Source organism: Myxocyprinus asiaticus, chromosome 21 (genome assembly GCF_019703515.2).
Source record: "Myxocyprinus asiaticus isolate MX2 ecotype Aquarium Trade chromosome 21, UBuf_Myxa_2, whole genome shotgun sequence".
NCBI lineage: Eukaryota > Metazoa > Chordata > Actinopteri > Cypriniformes > Catostomidae > Myxocyprinus > Myxocyprinus asiaticus.
The window spans coordinates 38,615,002-38,634,726 of NC_059364.1; the positions used below are offsets into that span (position 1 = coordinate 38,615,002).

At 38.3% G+C, this 19,725-nt stretch overlaps 1 protein-coding gene across 3 annotated transcripts in view; it reads right to left on the minus strand.

Annotated features, from left to right (window-relative positions):
- Positions 1–7,440: 7,440 nt before the first annotated feature.
- Positions 7,441–19,725, minus strand: part of LOC127412292 (tight junction-associated protein 1-like) — a 144,436-nt gene continuing 132,151 nt past the window's right edge. For all 3 annotated transcript variants that reach the window (XM_051648531.1, XM_051648530.1, XM_051648532.1), the window contains 3 exons: positions 17,789–17,896; positions 16,355–16,438; positions 7,441–13,063 (listed from right to left, as the gene is read on the minus strand). In XM_051648531.1, the coding sequence (XP_051504491.1) occupies positions 11,627–13,063; positions 16,355–16,438; positions 17,789–17,896 (1,629 nt within the window). In that variant the 3' untranslated portion in view covers positions 7,441–11,626. The remainder of the gene's footprint in view (positions 13,064–16,354; positions 16,439–17,788; positions 17,897–19,725) is intronic.

Genomic DNA, 19,725 nt, shown 5'->3' on the forward strand with positions numbered 1-19,725 from the left:
GGAGGAACTTCACCATATATTTTCTCAGCAGTCATGAGAGCAGTTTACCCTATGTGAGCACATTCCATTCCTAAACAGGCTGCTTCACACACACACTAAGATTCATGCTTGACCATCAGAAATATTTGTGGAATAAAATAGCTATATTAACATTGATTATACTTGATTAATTTCTACTCAACTTGATAAAAATATTCTACACTTGTGCTGTAGCTCACCTAATAGAGTGTTGGACCAAGGCTCAAGAACACTTGAAACAAAAGTGAAAGTAAGGGTGTGTTCACACTTGTAGTTCGGTTCTCTTGGTCCTCTTGGTCCGGACCAAAAAAGAAAATGATACATTTAGTCCTGGTTTGCTTAGTGTTCACACTGGAATTTTTAACACCGAACCTAAAGATACGGAAAAAAAAAGGCATCAGGGAAAAGTCACAACCTGATTGAAAAATTTTATGAAGTATATTTTGTGACGGAACTTGCTGAACATCCAAAACAATGCTGGCTGCTGGGCTAAATGCGCTCGTTGGATTTATATATGTATATATGGTGGTATTTTGACCAGCTGAGAACAAACGAAGAGCTAATAAATTGTGTAAAGGAGTCCAAACAGTGCCAGGAATTCCTCCGTTGTACACACAAACGAAGATATGCTGACGGCGGTTCCGATGCCTGTACCAGACTGTAATGGGCAACATAGCTCCTATGATGAGAAGAACCAGGTATGCTTGAGGTCAGTATTAGGCAAATTACTTGTTTTTGGTCCGTTTAGATGTCTTTGGTCCATGTTGCGTTCATATATTAATCGAATCGCACCAGAGTTCGTTTGGAAGTGGACCAAGACCCACTATTCAGGCAGTCTCGGTCCGCTTGTTTGGTGCGCACCAAGGTTCGGATGGCAGCGTTCACACTTGTTCAAATGAACCGTACTAACAGAGCAATCTCACCAGAGTTCATTTTAATTGAACCAAACCTGCCAAGTGTGAACACACCCTTAAATGAAAGTGTCATAGAAGCGACATGAAATGACGTGGTTGCTTCAATAAATGTGCTTTTCATGTGGAATTTGCCTTTAAAACACTATCGGTTAGGTTTAGGGTAAGGATGTCTGTTTTGTTCACCTCTCATTTTTCTTTTAGGACACTATTGGTTAGATTAAAGTGTTGGTTTAGGGTAAGGATGTCTGTTTTGTTCACCTCTCATTTATCTTTTAGGACACTATCGGTTAGGTTTAGGTGTTGGTTTAGGGTAAGGATGTCTGTTTTGTTCACCACTCATTTATCTTTTAGGACACTATTTGTTAGATTAAAGTGTTGGTTTAAGGTAAGGATTTCTTCTTTGTTCACCTCTCATTTTTCTTTTAGGACACTATTGGTTAGATTAAAGTGTTGGTTTAGGGTAAGGATGTCTGCTTTGTTCACCTCTCATTTATCTTTTAGGACACTATTGGTTAGGTTAAGGTGTTGGTTTAGGGTAAGGATGTCTGTTTTGTTCACCTCGCATTTATCTTTTAGGACACTATAGGTTAGGTTTAGGTGTTGGTTTAGGGTAAGGATGTCTGTTTTGTTTACCTCTCATTTATCTTTTAGGACACTATCGGTTAGGTTTAGGTGTTGGTTCAGGGTAAGGATGTCTGTTTTGTTTACCTCTCATTTATCTTTTAGGACACTATCAGTTAGGTTTAGGTGTTGGTTTAAGGTAAGGATGTCTGTTTTGTTTACCTCTCATTTATCTTTTAGGACACTATCGGTTAGGTTTAGGTGTTGGTTTAAGGTAAGGATGTCTGTTTTGTTTACCTCTCATTTATCTTTTAGGACACTATCGGTTAGGTTTAGGTGTTGGTTTAGGGTGAAGATGTCTCTTTTGTTTACCTCTCATTTATCTTTTAGGACACTATCGGTTAGGTTTAGGTGTTGGTTTAGGGTAAAGACGTCTGTTTTGTTCACCTCTCATTTATCTTTTAGGGCACTACTGATTAGGATAAGGTGTTGGTTTAGGGTAAAGATGTCTGTTTTGTTCACCTCTCATTTATCTTTTTGGGCACTAGTGGTTAGGTTTAGGTGTTGGTTTAGGGTAAGGATGTCTGCTTTGTTCACCTCTCATTTATCTTTTAGGACACTGTCGGTTAGGTTAAGGTGTTGGTTTAGGGTAAGGATGTCTGTTTTCTAAAAATAAATTCCTATAAATTTTCTTCATAGAGAAATAGATTTTTGTGATAACATAAGATGCACACTGTAAAAATTAAAACATTAAAAAAAAAGCACAATTTGGGGTTCTTCATATGCCTCACCGGCAGAACCTGCTGAAGATCCATGAAATCATACCCTTGAAATAAGCCTCAAATATCCTATTCATGCCCTCAATATATATTTCAAGTGTCTCAAAACCTTGACTTTTCTGAAGGAACCACTGATGTCACCTATTATTCAGTCATTTTAATTCAGCCAGTTTTCAGCAGAGTATTTATAAAAATCAGTATACATGCAAATTTTAAATGAAAAAAGGCAGACATTGCCATTACAATTACAGCAAAGTCATGTTTCTGTGCTTTCATATAGTTAAAGCAGCTCCTGTGCAAAGCTGATTATGTTGTTTATGCTAGTTTTGAACAGCTGTGATCCAAGTTTAGACTTTCATTCCAGACACATTCATGCTTCATGCCCAGTCTATTCTCTGCAGCTTTCAGATATCTGTTTTTCTTAAAGGGGCAGTTCACCCAAAAATGAAAATTATCTCATCATTTACTCACCCTCATGACATCCCAGATGTGTATGACTTTCTTTCTTCTGCTGAACACAAACAAAGATTTTTAGAAGAATATTTTAGCTCTGTAGGTCCATACAATTCAATGGTGACCAGAACTTTGAAGCTTCAAAAATCACATAAAGACAATCCATTTGACTACAGTGGTTTAATATACAGTATGTCTTCTGAAGCGACACTATCACTTCGGGTGATCAATATTTAAATCCTTTTTTACTATAAATCTCTACTTTCACATTTACTTTCAGAATGTGAATGTGAAAGTGTAGATTTATAGTAAAAAGGATTTAAATATGGATCTGTTTCTCGCCCACACTTATCATAACACTTCTGAAGACATGGATTTAACCACTGGAGTCTTATGGATTATTTTTATGCTGCCTTAATGTGATTTTTGGAGTTTTGGTCTCCATTCACTTGCATCATATGGACCTACAGAGCTAAGATACTCTTCTAAAATACTTCATTGTGTGACAATAAAGTGATTTGATTTTGATTTGTGTTCAGCAAAAGAAAGTCAAACACATCTGGGATGGCATGAGGGTGAGTAAATGATGTGAGAATTTTCATTTTTGGGTAAATTATAACTTTAAGAAATGAACTTCAGAAAAAAAATTGTTTTTGGAGTAGAGGAGACCGGAGAGTTCTGTAAAATGGAGCGAGTTGTAACATCTTTTTAAAGCGATAGTTCAATCAAAAATGAAACTTTTTTCATCATTTACTCACCCCATATGACTTTCTTTATTCTGTGAAACACAAAATTAGATTTTAGGCAGAATGTTTTTGCTTGAAATACTCCAAGTCAAGGTTACAACTAAAGGATGGGGGAATGAAAATACTGTCCTTGTCACAGATTGCAAGGAAATGGCTTTTGAGGGCTTTAGGATTTTCTGACGATCTGATTAAATGTTATTAGGCTTCTTCATTATTCTAAATGGCAACTGATGACTTTTTTTAGGCCTAAGACTTTGTAGCTGCAGTGCTGCACCCCAAGCCAAGAATGTATTAATAGAAGAGGTTCTTGGCTGAAAAAGCTGCAAAATGCCTTATAGGCTGAAAACGTCTGAATTCCCTTATTTAGGCTATATAAGAGGTACAGCTGAATTCAGAAGTTTACATACACCTTAGCCAAATACATTTAAACTCAGTTGTTCACAGTTCCTGACATTTAATCATAGAAAACATTGCCTGTCTTAGGTCAGTTAGGATCACTACTTTATTTTAAGAATGTGAAATGTCAGCATAATAGTAGAGTGAATGATTTATTTCAACTTTTATTTCTTTTATCACATTCCCAGTGGATCAGAAGTTTACATACACTTTGTTAGTATTTGGTAGCATTGCCTTTAAATTGTTTAACTTGGATCAAACATTTTGGGTAGCCTTCCACAAGCTTCTCACAATAAGTTGCTGGAATTTTGGCCCATTCCTCCAGACAGAACTGATGTAACTGAGTCAGGTTTGTAGGCCTCCTTGCTCGCACACGCTTTTTCAGTTCTGCCCACAAATTTTCTATCAGATTGAAGTCAGGGATTTGTGATGGCCACTCCAATACCTTGACTTTGTTGTCCTTAAGCCATTTTGCTACAACTTTGGAGGTATGCTTGGGGTCATTGTCCATTTGGAAGACCCATTTGCGACCGAGCTTCAACTTCCTGGCTGATGTCTTGAGATGGTGCTTCAATATATCAACATCATTTTCCTTCGTCATGATGCCATCTATTTTGTGAAGTGCACCATTCCCCCTGCAGCAAACAAAACCACCACAACATGATGCTGTCACCCCCATGCTTCAGGGTTGGGATGGTGTTCTTCGGCTTGCAAGCCTCACCCTTTTTCCTCCAAACATAACGATAGTCATTATGGCCAATCAGTTCAATTTTTGTTTCATCAGACCAGAGGACATTTCTCCAAAAAGTAAGATCTTTGTCCCCATGTGCACTTGCAAACTGTAGTCTGGCTTTTTTATGGTGGTTTTGGAGCATTGGCTTCTTCCTTGCTGAGCAGCCTTTCTGATTATGTTGATATAGGACTCGTTTTACTGTGGATATAGATACTTGTCTACTCGTTTTCTTCTGCAGCTTCACAAGGTCCTTTGCTGTTGTTCTGGGATTGATTTTCACTTTTCGCACCAAACTATGTTAATCTCTAGTAGACAGGATGCGTCTCCTTCCTGAGCGGTATGATGGCTGCGCAGTCACATGGTGTTTATACTTGTGTACTATTGTTTGTAAAGATGAACGTGGTACCTTCAGTGTTTGGAAATTGCTCCCAAGGATGAACCAGACTTGTGGAGGTCCACAATTTTTTTTTTTTTTCTGAGGTCTTGGCTGAGTTCTTTTGATTTTCCCCTGATGTCAAGCAAAGAGGCATGGAGTTTGAAGGTAGGCCTTAAAATACATCCACAGGTACACCTCCAATTGACTCCAATTAGCCTATCAGAAGCTAATTGACTAATTGTCTAAAGGCTTGACATCATTTTCTGGAATTTACCAAGCTACTTAAAGGCACAATTAACTTAGTGTATGTACATTTCTGACCCACTGGAATTGTGATATAGTCACTTAAAAGTGAAACAATCTGTCTGTAAACAATTGTTGGAAAAATTGCTTGTGTCATGCATAAAGTAGATGCCCTAATCAACTTGTCAAAACTATAGTTTGCTAATATGAAATCTGTGGAGTGGTTATTAATTACTTCAACCTAAGTGTATGTAAACTTCTGACTTCAACTGTATCTGAGTCCACTCAAATACTATGATATCTATTGTCTTTCATGATTTTGAATAAGCAGCTCTCCATACACGGTCAGGGATCAAATGCGAAAATGGACACCCCACATCGGCAACCTAATGTCTGTCTCCTCTCTCATACAGCAGCTGCCAGGAAAGGCAAATAATAAGAAAGGAGGTCATTGTCTATAATTAATGAAAGCTCTCTGATCAATCTGCTAAAGGACTGAGACAAACGGAAAGGCAATTTTCCAGTGGGTAATGCTGTAATGAATCCTCTGCGCTTTTTGCTCTTCCTCCTGACAGGAGTACGCTAAAAGATTCAACATGATGAAATGCTCATTAGTGTAAAGTCTACACGAAAGATCTGGTTTGAACTGAAATGCGATCGGAACCAGGATATGCAACGCACAAAAGGCTGAATGAGACTAGAAATGCAACAAACGCAACATTACTGACCTGGGATGGAACATTCATAAACATAACTTAATTCTGAATTTCTAATGAAGTAAAAAAAATTATTTTAGTCAGTTAAATATAACCTTTTTTTTTTTTTTAAAGGGGTCATTTCATGAAATAAATGTTTTTTATTTTTTTTTAATCTTTTGAAATAAACGTTTGATGTACTTACACAACATACTGTAACTTTCAGATCTCAAAAACTTTTTGTACTGTATATCTGATCAAGTCAATTTGATCTTGGTTCATGCGGCACAGTTCAGCAAAGCTTTGTACTCCTTTTGTGTTCTGCATAACAAAATAAATTCTTAAGAATGGGAATGACATGAGGGTGAGTAAATTATGACAGAAGAGCACTCCAATGAAAAATTAAAAAAAAAAAAAAAAAAATAAAAAAAAAAATAAAAACGCACAAATTTTGAATGGCCATCAACAAAGATGCCTTATTTTCATTTGTAGTTAGGCATACCAAACTTGACTCACTGGCAACTATAATGGACCCAAAATGCAAACCGGCAACCAGCAAGCATTGTTACAGGGCATTTATATAGAAGTCTTAAAGGAACAGGTCACCCAAAAAAGAAAATTCTCTCATCATTTACTCACCCTCATGCCATCCCAGATGTATATGACTTTCTTTCTTCTGCTGAACACAAACAAAGATTTCTAGAAGAATATCTCAAGCTCGATTACATTTCCTAGCGCCATCTAGCATTCTACGCACGTCAAGCACTAGGAAGTCTAACCGAGCTTGAAATCATGATCATGCCGAAACTGCAATGATAATATGTACAGTGAAAAAAAAAGTTATATTTTGGTCTGTTCTCACTCAAAATCAACTGGATCGCTTCAGAAGATATGGATTAAACCACTGGAGTCTGATGGATTACTTTTATGCAGCATTTGTGCTTTTTGGAGCTTCAAAGTTCTGGTCACCATTCACTTGCATTGTATTAGCCTACAGAGCTGAGATATTCTTTGTTTGGGTTCTGCAGAAGAAAGTCATACATCTGCAAGTAAATGAGAGAATATTTTATGACTTGTGGGCAACTATTCCTTAAAGGCACAGCAGCAAAAAAATGCAGAGAGAGTGTGAAAAATTGTCATAAATACTGCTTTCTGACACTTATAATGTTTCTGACTAATATTATAAGTGGCTTTCGAAAACATATATGATATGACCCCTTTAAAAAGTCTGAGGGTGTTAGTACATGCAATCATGCAGGAAACTGTCATATAAAATGTAGACAGTTCTGCTGATCTGCTCTACTGAACCTAATTAGTGCTTACATTAGTTTTGACAATTACAATGAATGACTGTTGGTAAATTGTTGCTAGGTGCTCGTAGCCGTCTGAATCCACACAAGTGCTGGTCTCATACCTTTTCACCAGCAGTGGGCACTCTTACATCAGCACTGCTGTTCTTTGGTTAGGGTGACATCATATTTACACATCAAAAGAACACAACACATCATTCCATAATAGTAGTGCCTTGAGCTAATCAAAGTACACTTAGTGTACAGCTCAAACTGATTACTTTTAAAATAGTTTTATTTGTTTTAAAATATACATCAGTTTACAAATTCAGAAAATAAAATTAGTCCAGTTATAAGCCTTTTTTTTTTTTCTTAATGGGAAAAATAAAATGTGAATAGTACATCTACACAACCATGGAAACCATGATGGAATAAAATAATAAAAAAAAAACATCTAAGGAACATAAGACAAGGGAAAAGCACCATATTGCTACAGTACATTTGTAAGACTGAGTGACAAGGTATGTAGAGTACGCACCAAAAATCTGGCCAAAGATTTACAGACAAATTTAATCAACAAACCACAAAATTGAATTATACACATCTAAAATGCAATTGAGTGAACCATTACCATCAACATGAAATAAATGGGCTCCATGCTGCTTAGTTTTTGCACCCTTGAAATATCCCCTTTAATGATTTGAAATGTTATCACCATAATAAAGATCTAAGATAATCAAAGCAAATGAATCAACAAACAGCAAATACCAAAAGCGTTAAATTACTAAAGAAATCTAAATAAAAGAATGTTTAAAGTCAACATGATACAACATTTGCAACATTTTATTTCAAAATGTGACATTTCTGATTGCAACAAGACATTTGAGATCCATATGAAAAGGATTGGATCACAAAAAGTGAAGCATGAAGCCAAACCTGAATGAGACTTTGCTAAAAACAAGGCCTAAACAGGTATTTTGTTATTGGTTAACAAACCAACAGCCCACATGTCCTAGATGACATTAGTGGAAAAAGGAAATTAATTTCACAGGCAGAGCAAGTTATTGCATTCTGAAGTAACATTATTAAGACATTTTATTTTTCTTAGGAATAACGTGCACTGACTAACCTTGCACAATAAGACAAAACGTATATCAAGAGGGTCAATTTTGATTTCATATCGACATTAAAGCAGGATCATTAGTCAATAGCAAAGGCTAATTTAAGACTTCCCAATATGACTTGCCATTATAAATCTTGATGTATAGATGAAAGCTGGTCGACTGATGAATAAAATGTTCAATTATCAGATCAAAGGAAAAGGTGCACAGATTACAGACCGTCTTGAAGGTTAAAGAGATAACATGAGAAGGTTTTTTTTATTTTTTTTACTTTGGGTGGGTGGAGGACTGGCGTATTAGGTAGGAGGACAACCTTTAGATTTGTTTCTTTTCTAAGATTTCTCAGTGAAATTTTGCATGATTTGCATGCAGCACCCCAGGAGGGTCACCTTGGATTAAAGAGAAGATGTGCAAGTCTCTGATGTGTGCAATAACATTTCTGAGTGATTAAAGCTGCAGCAGGCAAAAAGAAAAAAGCTCAGCATATTTATACACGTCCTAGCCATTATTTGTTATTTTCTTTATGTGCACTATCTGGTGTCTATGTAACATCTGATGAAGTATTTAAGGGCGTCCATTTCCATATGCAATACCCTGACAGGCTGTACGCTGTCTCTTTAAAACATCACAGAGCTATTTTAGAACATGATAAAATATTAATTTTTCAGAATGGTGGGCCGTTACACTTTAATTAATCATGGGCTATTAGTGGTACCCTCATATACTGCAAAAAAAAAAGAAAAAAAAAAAAAGGATGAATTCTACGTACTAAGACCAAAGTGTAAGACAAGAAAACAGCAAGTATGGACTTGGGAGCCCTTGGATTACACATTCTGGCCTTTTCTGAGAAACATGTAGCTGCATTTTTAAATGCACTTTTACAAAAGTCTGACCACCCTTCAGGAATACTGCTAAACATAATACACACCGTTGTACCTCACTTCCAAATGGTTGATATGTTCATAAATAAAAGACCAATATAAGAATCTAAAATACACAAGATACTCTTACACATTACCTGGAGATTACTGTGCTGCATATCATCAGTACTGCAGAAGTCTTAAAGGGTTATTTTTGGGTGAACTGTTCCTTTCAGTCAGTAAAGGTGGAGGGTATTGTGTGTCAAAGTCCCAAAAAAGATTTTTACAATTTTAAACACAAAGTACAATACTGCATTAATTACTTGACCCGTGTACAGTATGTTGTGGGACATCTGGCTAGTGAGAGGTCTAAAGACTAAAACGCATTGCAAATAAAAAGAGCTCAAAGCAAGCAGCACTTAAAAAGGCAATACAGATTTTAATCTCTAAAATATAGAAACAAAACACAAGAGTGAGGATGCTCGTAGTGGTTGCATCTGAAATTCATTACTTAAGAAAAGCTGATAAATGTAATTAAATATTAAAAAGCTATTTGAAATGAAATGACTGAAATTTACAACTGGAATACTCAGAACAGAAAAAAAAAAATAATAACCTCTGTATAAAGTATCCGTTGGACAGACTGATCAGAAAAAATCTAGGTAATTCAGATTTCCACACAAAAATGCACACAAAAACACACCAAATGATGTTGGGATGCACATTCCCCCAAAAATACATATAGCAGGTATGATCAGTTTGAGAATAATGAAGAACCAGTGAAAATGGAAGCTACATAAAGATGATTACATTCGTTAAGATCAAAACATGGCTTCAGGATTTGAACAAATATACAACAAAAGCATGTTTCTGGCCAAAATGACTGGTTTTAGTGTGCTTTTTTTAGTCTACTGTATGCAACTTAATTTAAAAGTCAGTAATGTTACCATATTGTATACAATGCTTGGCTATGATTCAAGTTTTTGTGGTATTTTTCTACATTGCTAGATGCATAGTTTTTGAAATGTTAATACACCCTCTGAATGGCAATCTGCTCTTAGCAGCGAGGGGACACAATACATCCTAAAATTAGAGGACACGAAACATCAATGACGTATCCAAAGATTTCAGCCTTACTCTTAAATACTGATCTCTGAAAATATGGCTGAATATTTATTTTTTTGGATTGCTGCATGAAATTATGTGAAATACAGCACTGTTTGGGTTTAACTGATATTGCAGTCCAGTAGCACAAGTAATAATATCAGGATTTGTATACCATCCCATTTCAAATCAGGAATCTGTTTTCTGTGTGCTTTTTATAAATGTCTGCAAGTGCTTAACAGCTCTGAGGAGGAGTAACGGGACACTTTAGACTCTCAAACAGCAAAAAGACAAATAAATACACACACAAAAAAAATCTATATACTTAAAATCATAAGTTTTGGATATCATTAGTCAAATAAAACAAGTGAGAATGAAAATCAGGAAGTATATCCAAGTACTTGATCATTAAACCAATATACCGACACTAAATTGAAAATCATAATTTATATTATTAAAGTAAAAAGCTGTCTTTAGGTATTGAAATACAGTGGTAGATCGATGAAGAGAGGTAACTGTCTGAAACTTTGAGTTGAAGGATCCTCAGTTTATGATGACCAAAAGCCAACTAAAGGAACAAGATGTTCATTTAAAGAGTGATGGAGAGCCCGCTCTGTCAGAGCAAGGGTTAGGCACTGAAAATTGATGAGAGAAACCATAGATCCCATCAAACTTGCTTCAACCAGCAGAATACCTGTGGCATCTGCTAAGTTTTGGGCCATTTGGTGCCATTTCCAGCAACTTGTACTGGGATACTGGATATATATCATTATCTGGGGAAAAAAGGCTCACCCTAGGGCAAAAGAAAATGGCAAAACATCCATTTTGTAAGGTGTTCCATGTCCGTAACATGCTACAGGGATCCGTTCTTGAGCTGTTCTATCTCATCTTCAATGAAGAACTCTTCCTCTTTCAGAGATGTGATTGGATGGCTATGTACTGTTGTCGCCCACTCAATCATGTCACACCAAGCCGAAGCCAAGTCTTGGAGCAGGGAAAATCAACTTAAATCCCACTACAATATTCTTCTATAATCTCTGAAGCACTGTCCTCTTGATGTGGGGTGCCACTAACTAGTCTGACTTAATGAAGCTGCAACTGGATTTACGGTACATCACAGATTCCATCAGTACCATAGGTTCCACAGATAAGAGCGCTCCATGCCCCGTGGAGAAAGGACAGAAGACTTACAATGATGCCTCAGCAACAGTGACATGGTCAGGGATGACTGCAGCAATGCTGGTCCGATCCCTTGTTGTGTGCTGCAATGACTAGTGATTGCTAGTAAGACGAAGAGCACTCAAAGTAAAGAAAAAGAAAAGAGTGAGGCTGCAAGTCTTAGTCCAGCAAGTTTCCATGCTCTTGGGCTCTGGTAAGGCTGTCTTTGCGGTTCAAATGATGAACCCCCATCCTCTTGGGGCTCTTCAGAGGTCGTGAGGAGCCAGTCCGAGGGGGCTTGTCTGCATAATCCTCAAGGGCAGCTACGACCTTTGAGCCAATGACAGGAAAGTCCTGGGTTAGGATATCTCGTTCTTCGGCTGAACTTCCTACAGAGTCTGCATCTTCTGCAAACTCCTGATGCTTAGCAGAGGCTGGACTGCTCTCTACGGTGACCATGGTATCACCACTAGCACCATCATTGTCAAGTGGATCAAGGGCCATTAGAAGATGTTCGCCCTCCTCCTGGGAAAAGTCACCACCATATTGTGTCTTCTTTGCACGGAGGTCTGCCAAACTGCTGGTGTCTGTATCCAAACTCGACTCTCTACTTGCTGTCCAGCTATGGGCCGAGGATCCCTCCTCACCATCAGAGTAAGCACCTCTTAGGACCCCTACCCCTGATTTCCCATTGCAACCTCTTTGGAGATCCTTTACCGTCTCGCAACTAAAAGATGTGCGGTTGACAAGGGAGCCTTCTGTGGATGGCGCCATTTTTTCCACAAACATGCGCTGCCAGTTGGCCAGTAGGTCCTCCTCGGAGCTACCTGAGCTGGCGAAGGCGCTGGGGGGCTGAGGAGGACTGCTAAAGGGGCTTGAATAACTGGAGAGTGTGTCCGTGGCATCCATCTTTGCAGGCGTTCGTTGGTGAGAAGCATGACGTCCACAGGAAGATGATGATGTCCCTGACCGCCAACCCCCATCAGATAGAGCAGGGCTATTGGGAACGGTACGCTGACGCTCGGCTGCTTCCTCTTCATTCTGCACAAGACTAAGTGAAATGGCCTGACGAGTCGCATAGGTGCAATTGGGCAGTGGGCTGTTCTTGGGGATCTTTACTTTTTCATCTGAAGAGAACTCGATCACTTTGCGACCAGGGTAAAGTGGATGTGGTGGCAGAGGGGCTGGGTAAGGGTTCAGCTTCTCAAAGGAGGGTGCTGTCCCATCTTCACCGGTTGGACAATCTAGGCTTCCATGGCTTCGACACATGCCATTTACATGCTGCTGTTCAGAACCAGGTCCTAAAGGAGGCCTGCCATGAACAGGTCCCCCATTCTCGTTCCCTCCATTGCCATCTTGGGTTCCTGTCATATCCACATGTACAAACACATCCTCAGCCACTGGCCGACCTGCACTGCTGCTAGACTGGGCTGAGTTAAGCACAAGGGGCTCCGGCTTCTCGAGAACACGGGCAATGACTGAAGTGGGCACAACATCTGCAGGGGTCAGGCTCAGAGTGTCAGGGTCCTGGACATGAGCTCCTGGAGAGCCCCGAGTCTTGTTCGGCAAGTTGCTCTTCATGTGCTTGTTCACCATGTCCTGCAGCTCATATGGCAACTGCAAAACATCAGAGAAAAGAAAAACAGACAAACGTGAGAAGATTACCTTTTTCTTCTATAGAGAACATTTTTTAAACTGTGACAGCAGGTCTATTGTTTACATTAATATCTCACCAAAACTGGCATTTTGACTGAGCGCATTTGACAGTTCATTAGCATAGCCGGTACTGAATTGAGCCAGTTCTCGGTGCTACCTGTACTGTAGATATATTGGTATTGTTTTTATTTTAGTATCGACCAAGGTAATTTTTTAAATCCCAATGGAAAGTTATATATAGCTAAGTAGACAGGCCAGAAACAGAAGCAGAAAATATGGGTGGATGCACTAAAAAAAGGTGAATCTTCAGCAGAATCGGGAAGGTTGGCAAGTGTGCCTGCAAGCGATCTTACAAGGTGCAGTTCCACTAACATTTACTCTGTACTAATGTACTGATCACTGGGATGTGAATAGGGTGTTTGATGAAACCTATCTACCATGCTGCCGCAATGAAGGTTATCTCAGCCATGATTGAGAACAACAGAAAATTGCATCTTTTCATTTAACACCATCCACTGTCTCCTCTTTCTGAACAAAAGAATAAAGAGTAAAAAGCTCACCTCAAATTAGATTATTACTGAATAGAGGTGAGACAGACAGAGAAAGAGAGAGAAAGAGACTAAAAGTAAAAAGGCAGGTGATGAGGACCTTTATTTTACAGCTTGCCGCGATTTGACGAAGCCAGGGCAGGTTATTGATTTGTGGAAAAAAGGCAGGGAAAATCAGTGATCACACTGCCCCTCTCAGCTTTATGTTGTAACGATCCTGCGGGGCAGCAATTACCCACAAAGGCCTCACTTCGTCTGGGCGTAAGGGCACGGGAGAATCAACGTGTCCGTGCCACACTTCCAAGCATGACCCCTTCATGGCCTTTTAGCTCAGAAATCTACATGGCGTTCCCTACATTTATTGTTCCAGGAGGCATAGTGCATGTATATCCCATGCCCCATGTCTATCACATGCTAGTATGGGAAGACCACAAAAGTGTTACAACACAAAGAGCAGACCAAATCAACTAAATATCTTTCTATTCTTTCAGGTAGCAGAGATAACTAGGGCTGGCTATCGCCAACTACAGTACCTCACAAAATTATACACAGTGCGACACATATGTCATGATTTAATATGTGATGCATCGAGATAAAATCACTGGCTCGTGATTGTTACTGATCAAATTTTTAAATAATGTCACTTTTCAAATAATAAAAGGACATAAACAATGTAGTAGTAGAACCAGGGTTCCAGCTCATTTTGATCAAAGAATTTCCATTACTTTTCCAGTTGTTTGTGATTACTCGACAAGGATTTTAAACAATTTTATAGAGATTGCACTCAAAAAGAGCACATTTTAGATGCTGAAATAAATTAGGGCTAAGCACAGTGAGAAAAATTACATTTACTACAGAACTTTTTCATGACTTTTGGAGGTTTTATTAATTTCCAAGCTTGATTTTCTCTGTAATGCCACCTGTTGTTTCAGCGAATAGTGCAACATAGACCACATCAATTATAAATGCCACTAGAGTGGATGCGTCAAGCATTAACAAAGCTTAAGAATCAACTGCAGCTGACAACCCTTGAGAATATTTGGTGGTCCTGCTTCCAGAGTAATAGATTACAAAAGTTCTTGAGGGCAGGGGAAGGCGATAATTCAGAAAATGATGCATCTTCAAAAAAATACCTAGTCAACTGCTGTCTCACTCAACTACAGTTCTCCTGCAGAGATTACAATACTAAAGATTAGTCACTGCTGTCAATTCATTCACATATAAATTACAGGGTGTGTAAAGATCCGCTGTGAATTAACTGCTGCAAAGGAGGAATAATCTGCACCCACAAACTCAAATACAATCAACATGGCAGGTGAATGTCTGCCATCTCTGTCTGAAAATAATACAATAATATTCTAATTTGCAATCAGTCCACTATACACTAGATGTCCAGTGTTTGGACACACTTGACTGAATTTATATTTCTTGTGATCTTAATTATGGTTAGATGCTTGAAATTAGTTTTGTAGACAAATATAAATTGCACCTAGATTTAAATTTCTTTACAACACTAACATTTTAATGATCTTTTATTTAAACGAATGAGTTGGATGGATACTAAATGAAAATCAGCCAATAAGTAGCAGCCAATAAATGCACAGATGTCTAAAGTAAATGCATTTAAATCATGACTTATTTAATAAACAAGCAGTTCAGATTACAGATGTGTGTGTAAAACACACAGACACAGGTGCTAATATTCTGATGTGTTCAATACTCCTATGCCCATGAGGTTAGTCGTACCTCTCTGTTCCTGGATACACAGAGCTGTCCAACAGCCCGAGGTCTGTCCTGTTTTCCCCCACGGACAGACACAAAGGCCAAACAGACAGATGTGTCTGGAGTTTGGCACCTTGTCAATACTGTGCCTTTCTCTGCCAGCAAGACCATGCATATCCAAAGACCAGCCCTGCCTCACAGCACGACTGCACTAACAGACACTTTTCACCCTAAACACTGTCATATAGCACAACCATGAATCTGTTTCTTTCTCAAAATCCTCTCCCTCTCTCTATTATCTTGGTCTCTTTCTCATTCTCTCTCTGACTATTCCTCTCTGATGTCAGTCGGTAAATTCAGACGTCCATGTCCATTTCAAAATATGGTAGTAAGTGGGCAATCAAGTGCACTCTGTCTCATCAACGTCCGCGAGTGTCACTGTGGAGTGCAAAACACATTAAGACTCCAACAAGTCCTCTAAGAAGGGAATAATTCACCCAAAAATGCAAATTGCCATCATCACATTTTCTTCTGTGAAATTCAAAATATGTTAGACAAAACGTTGATGGTAATTTTTACTATCAAAAAAGCACCATTAAAGTATTATAAAAGTCATTTTTTCAACTTGTGCACTCTATTCAGTGTCTTCTGCAGAAAATGACTTGAATTGTCTGTCAAGTGGCTTAAGAGGATTTCGAATATAGCAAGTCATATGGATCACTTGGTGCTTTTTTTTGTCTAGCCTGGCAGTAAAAATCACCATTTGTTTTCATTATATGAAAAAGAGCTGCTTGGACATTTATTCTGAGAGCTCCTTTTGTGATTCATGATAGAAAGAAGTCATACAAGTTTGGAATGACATGAGGGTGAGAAAGTGATGAGAAAATTAGCACTTTTCGGTAAACCAATCCTTTAAATGTGTGAGGAGGTGAGCCTTAAACCCTTTGACGGGGTATCTATGAGAAGCAGAAGTCATACTTACATCTGCAAACTTGTGGTTCCTGAAATGCGACTTATTGCACTTCAACAGCTGCACGGCCAAATTGCAGTCTTGCCGATAGCGCTCCTGCATGAGGAGAAAAAGTGTATGAGAATAAATGGCTGGGAAATGGATATGAGAAGACATCACATATAGAAAGACATTTTTGGACAACTTTTTGGAATCAAATTGTCCTAAAATTCCCTTAAACTTTCGCAAACTGAAATTATACAGTTCATTTATGAAAGAAGATAAAGTACCAGTTTAAAGTTTGAGCACGCCTGAATGAATGTACTGTATGTTTTTCATGACTTTAAAAACCTTTTTATGTAAAAGCTTATGCCAAAATGCTTGAAAAGATTAAGTATTAACTTCTTTTGACAACTAAACATTTAAGAAAATAATTGTTGGAATGGATTAGTTGGAGCATATAGTGAAGGAAAAGCAGTCAACAAACATGGGAACTCCTTCAAAAACTTTCAAAAAGCATTAGAGGAAGCACCTCATGAAGCTGATTGGTTAACGATTTTGGTTACTACATCATTACCATTATTTTTTTGTGTTATTCCACACCTTTGGTGACAATTATTTACCATTATACTAAAACATGGAAAATAGTAATAATGAAGAATGAGTAGGTGTCCAAACGTTTGACTGGCACTACATATAAAATAAAACAAGGAAAATGGCAATCCAGGGTTGCGGTCTGTAGAAGTCATAGCTAAAAAAAGCTATGATTGATGTGTGGTTTATCTGTCCAAGGAGATGAAGCACCCCATTTAAACATGGTGAACAGACGGCTATCAATTTCTCGGGGGCTATAATTAGTTCCCTGCGGCACTCTTTCATACATACGGTGTAATAAAGGCACATTTCTCAAGTACCTGCATTCTGAATCTTCTTTATTCCTCAAGGAGTTACTTAAAATCTTGGAACCAATTGCCAGAATACACATGTGTGCTAATTTACAATCCTGTGTTCATTCTTTGAGTGCTAAGAGATGAAGTGTTTACATAAAGTGAATTGAATCGAACAAAGTGAATTGAATCGAACAAAGTGATTTTTCCAGTATTCAACAGTCTCCTGTCAATACTGGGGAAACCAGTTTGAAAAAAGTCATTATTTTCCCAAATATATTTTTATTTGGGGCTTGGAATATTGGCTTGGAAATTGCACACCTTAACTTTAAAGAACAAACAGAGAGAAATGACTAAGGAGACTTTGCTGTATTCCCCTGTGAAGCTCCACAAGGCAGATATCATTTGTGGAGCGCAGACATATCTGACTATAGACTCCTGTGAAAGCTTAGCAACAGATCCTTTACATGCAACTTCCAATTTTCAGCTCCAGTAGTTATCATTCCCAGGAACACTATAGCACTGACAACCTCGGTGCAAAACATGTCTCTCACACACAAAGTTCTGACACAGCACGTACATTCAGTTCCTCCAGCTTGTCGATAGTGTTTTTGGCATCCACTAGTTTATTCGTGAGCTCCACTATCTCTTGATCCATGGTCTTCTTGTCTCTCTCCACCTTACGGAGCTGTGAAAGGGAAAAGAGAGGAAATAAATGTGAATTTTACCATTAAAACGTCTCTCAGGTGAGGGTCAACTTATTATTTGTTAAACCAAAGGCACCAATAGTCATTAACACACTAATTTGTAAGAGAAAGTTGACTTTTCCTTGAATCGTCTTTTCATTGTTGACAGGGCAACATCGGCCACAAATAAAAACAAAACCATCTACAGTGTGGAAATGTGGCTGAGGCAATGCAGATTAACTGCACATACTATAAAACCAAGTGAATGAAGGAACTACCTATTAGGCTACGTCCACATTAATCAGAGTTTCTGAAACGCTCTGTCCACACTGTCGTTTTCAAGACTTTTTTTTAAAAGATGCGTTTTCAAACGAAACCGTGTCTAGACTGATTTGAATTTCTGTCTGTCCAAAAGTTATAAGTGCTGTTCTAGCAAGATCAAGTTCTTGCCATTTTTTTTGCATAACATACATACGGGGGTCAGTGAACGGACTGTAGGTGGTCTGTGGGTGTGCCAGTGGCAACATTAGCATGCCAAATGTCTTCTGTCTGATTTTCTGAGTCCCATGTTTTTGTAACTGAAGAGTGAGAGTGCTGAAGGAGGACACTACACTACTGCCGTCATGACAAAGTATAAAATGTATTTGTACTGATATGACTGAACAAAAGCTCTTTAGAAGAACTTTGAGAACATACTTAGCTGAAGCTTTGCTACTTAACACATATTTTAGCTCTGTTGGATCTTGGTTTAAGTGGAGACTGAGAGTTACATTGAGAACAGCCGAGACCAACGGTGACTGGTGCTTGTCATGTCCATAACAAAGCAATCATCTTTATGGCCACTGTTTGACTGAAGTAGACAATGTTGACCAATGAAACAGAATAAAAGGAAGGGGCAGTCTTTCAGTGTGATGCAGTTCACATAAAACTGAGGCAATGCAACAGCTAGTATAATGCGCAGCAAACACTCAGCACATCTGACGGACTATCAGGCAAAACCAGGAAACAGGGTTAGAAAGGGTAGGGAATGCATTTCGATAGGTTTAACAGTTCTAATCAGTAATGCATAGCATTCACAACATCCAAAGTTGTAGTCAAGTGGTCAAAGTACCTACCGTCACTTTTTTAAACAAAATGTCTCCTTTCTTTTTTGTAAATATTTACAGCGAATCCCATATGAAAGGGTGCATTACCAAGCCCTTTCTCATTCAAGAAAATAGAGCAGTTGAAGAAGGTCTATAATTCCTGTAGAGAGCCATTAATCTCAATGGCAGTTGCTCGGCTGGTGCATGCCTATTTATTTTTGTAATTAAAGTTCCTGGTCTTATTGTTCATTGGTCGACATTATTCCGAATAAAAAAAGAAATGTTTGTCTTTCTAATACTTTATCAAATTGGAACAACTTTCCCTGTCTCAAAAACAACTCTCCTTTTGGTGTTATCACCCTCCAACCACCTGGCTGCATTCTGGTATGTTATGGCCTCTTTTAACGACCCAATAAAGACTACCATTTAAGTCCTACATTTTTCTTGTTGAATATCCAGTTTCAAAAATGTTCACCCCTGAGATGTTCCAGTATTAATCTCAGTATGAATTTCAGAGTATCCATCATAACTTTTTATCCATTTTTATCTGCGCATGTTCAAACAGTAATTCTGGGTGACATTAGATACAGACCAAAGTCCCTTTTAAGTCAGTCCACTCAACAGCAATCTTTGGGAATGCTCCCGGGCAGCTATTTTCTATGTAAACAAGTGGCATAAAAGTACAGCTCCTATAGACTTGAATGTGAAAACACAGAAGTCTCCAAAAATCTGACAACAACTGCATT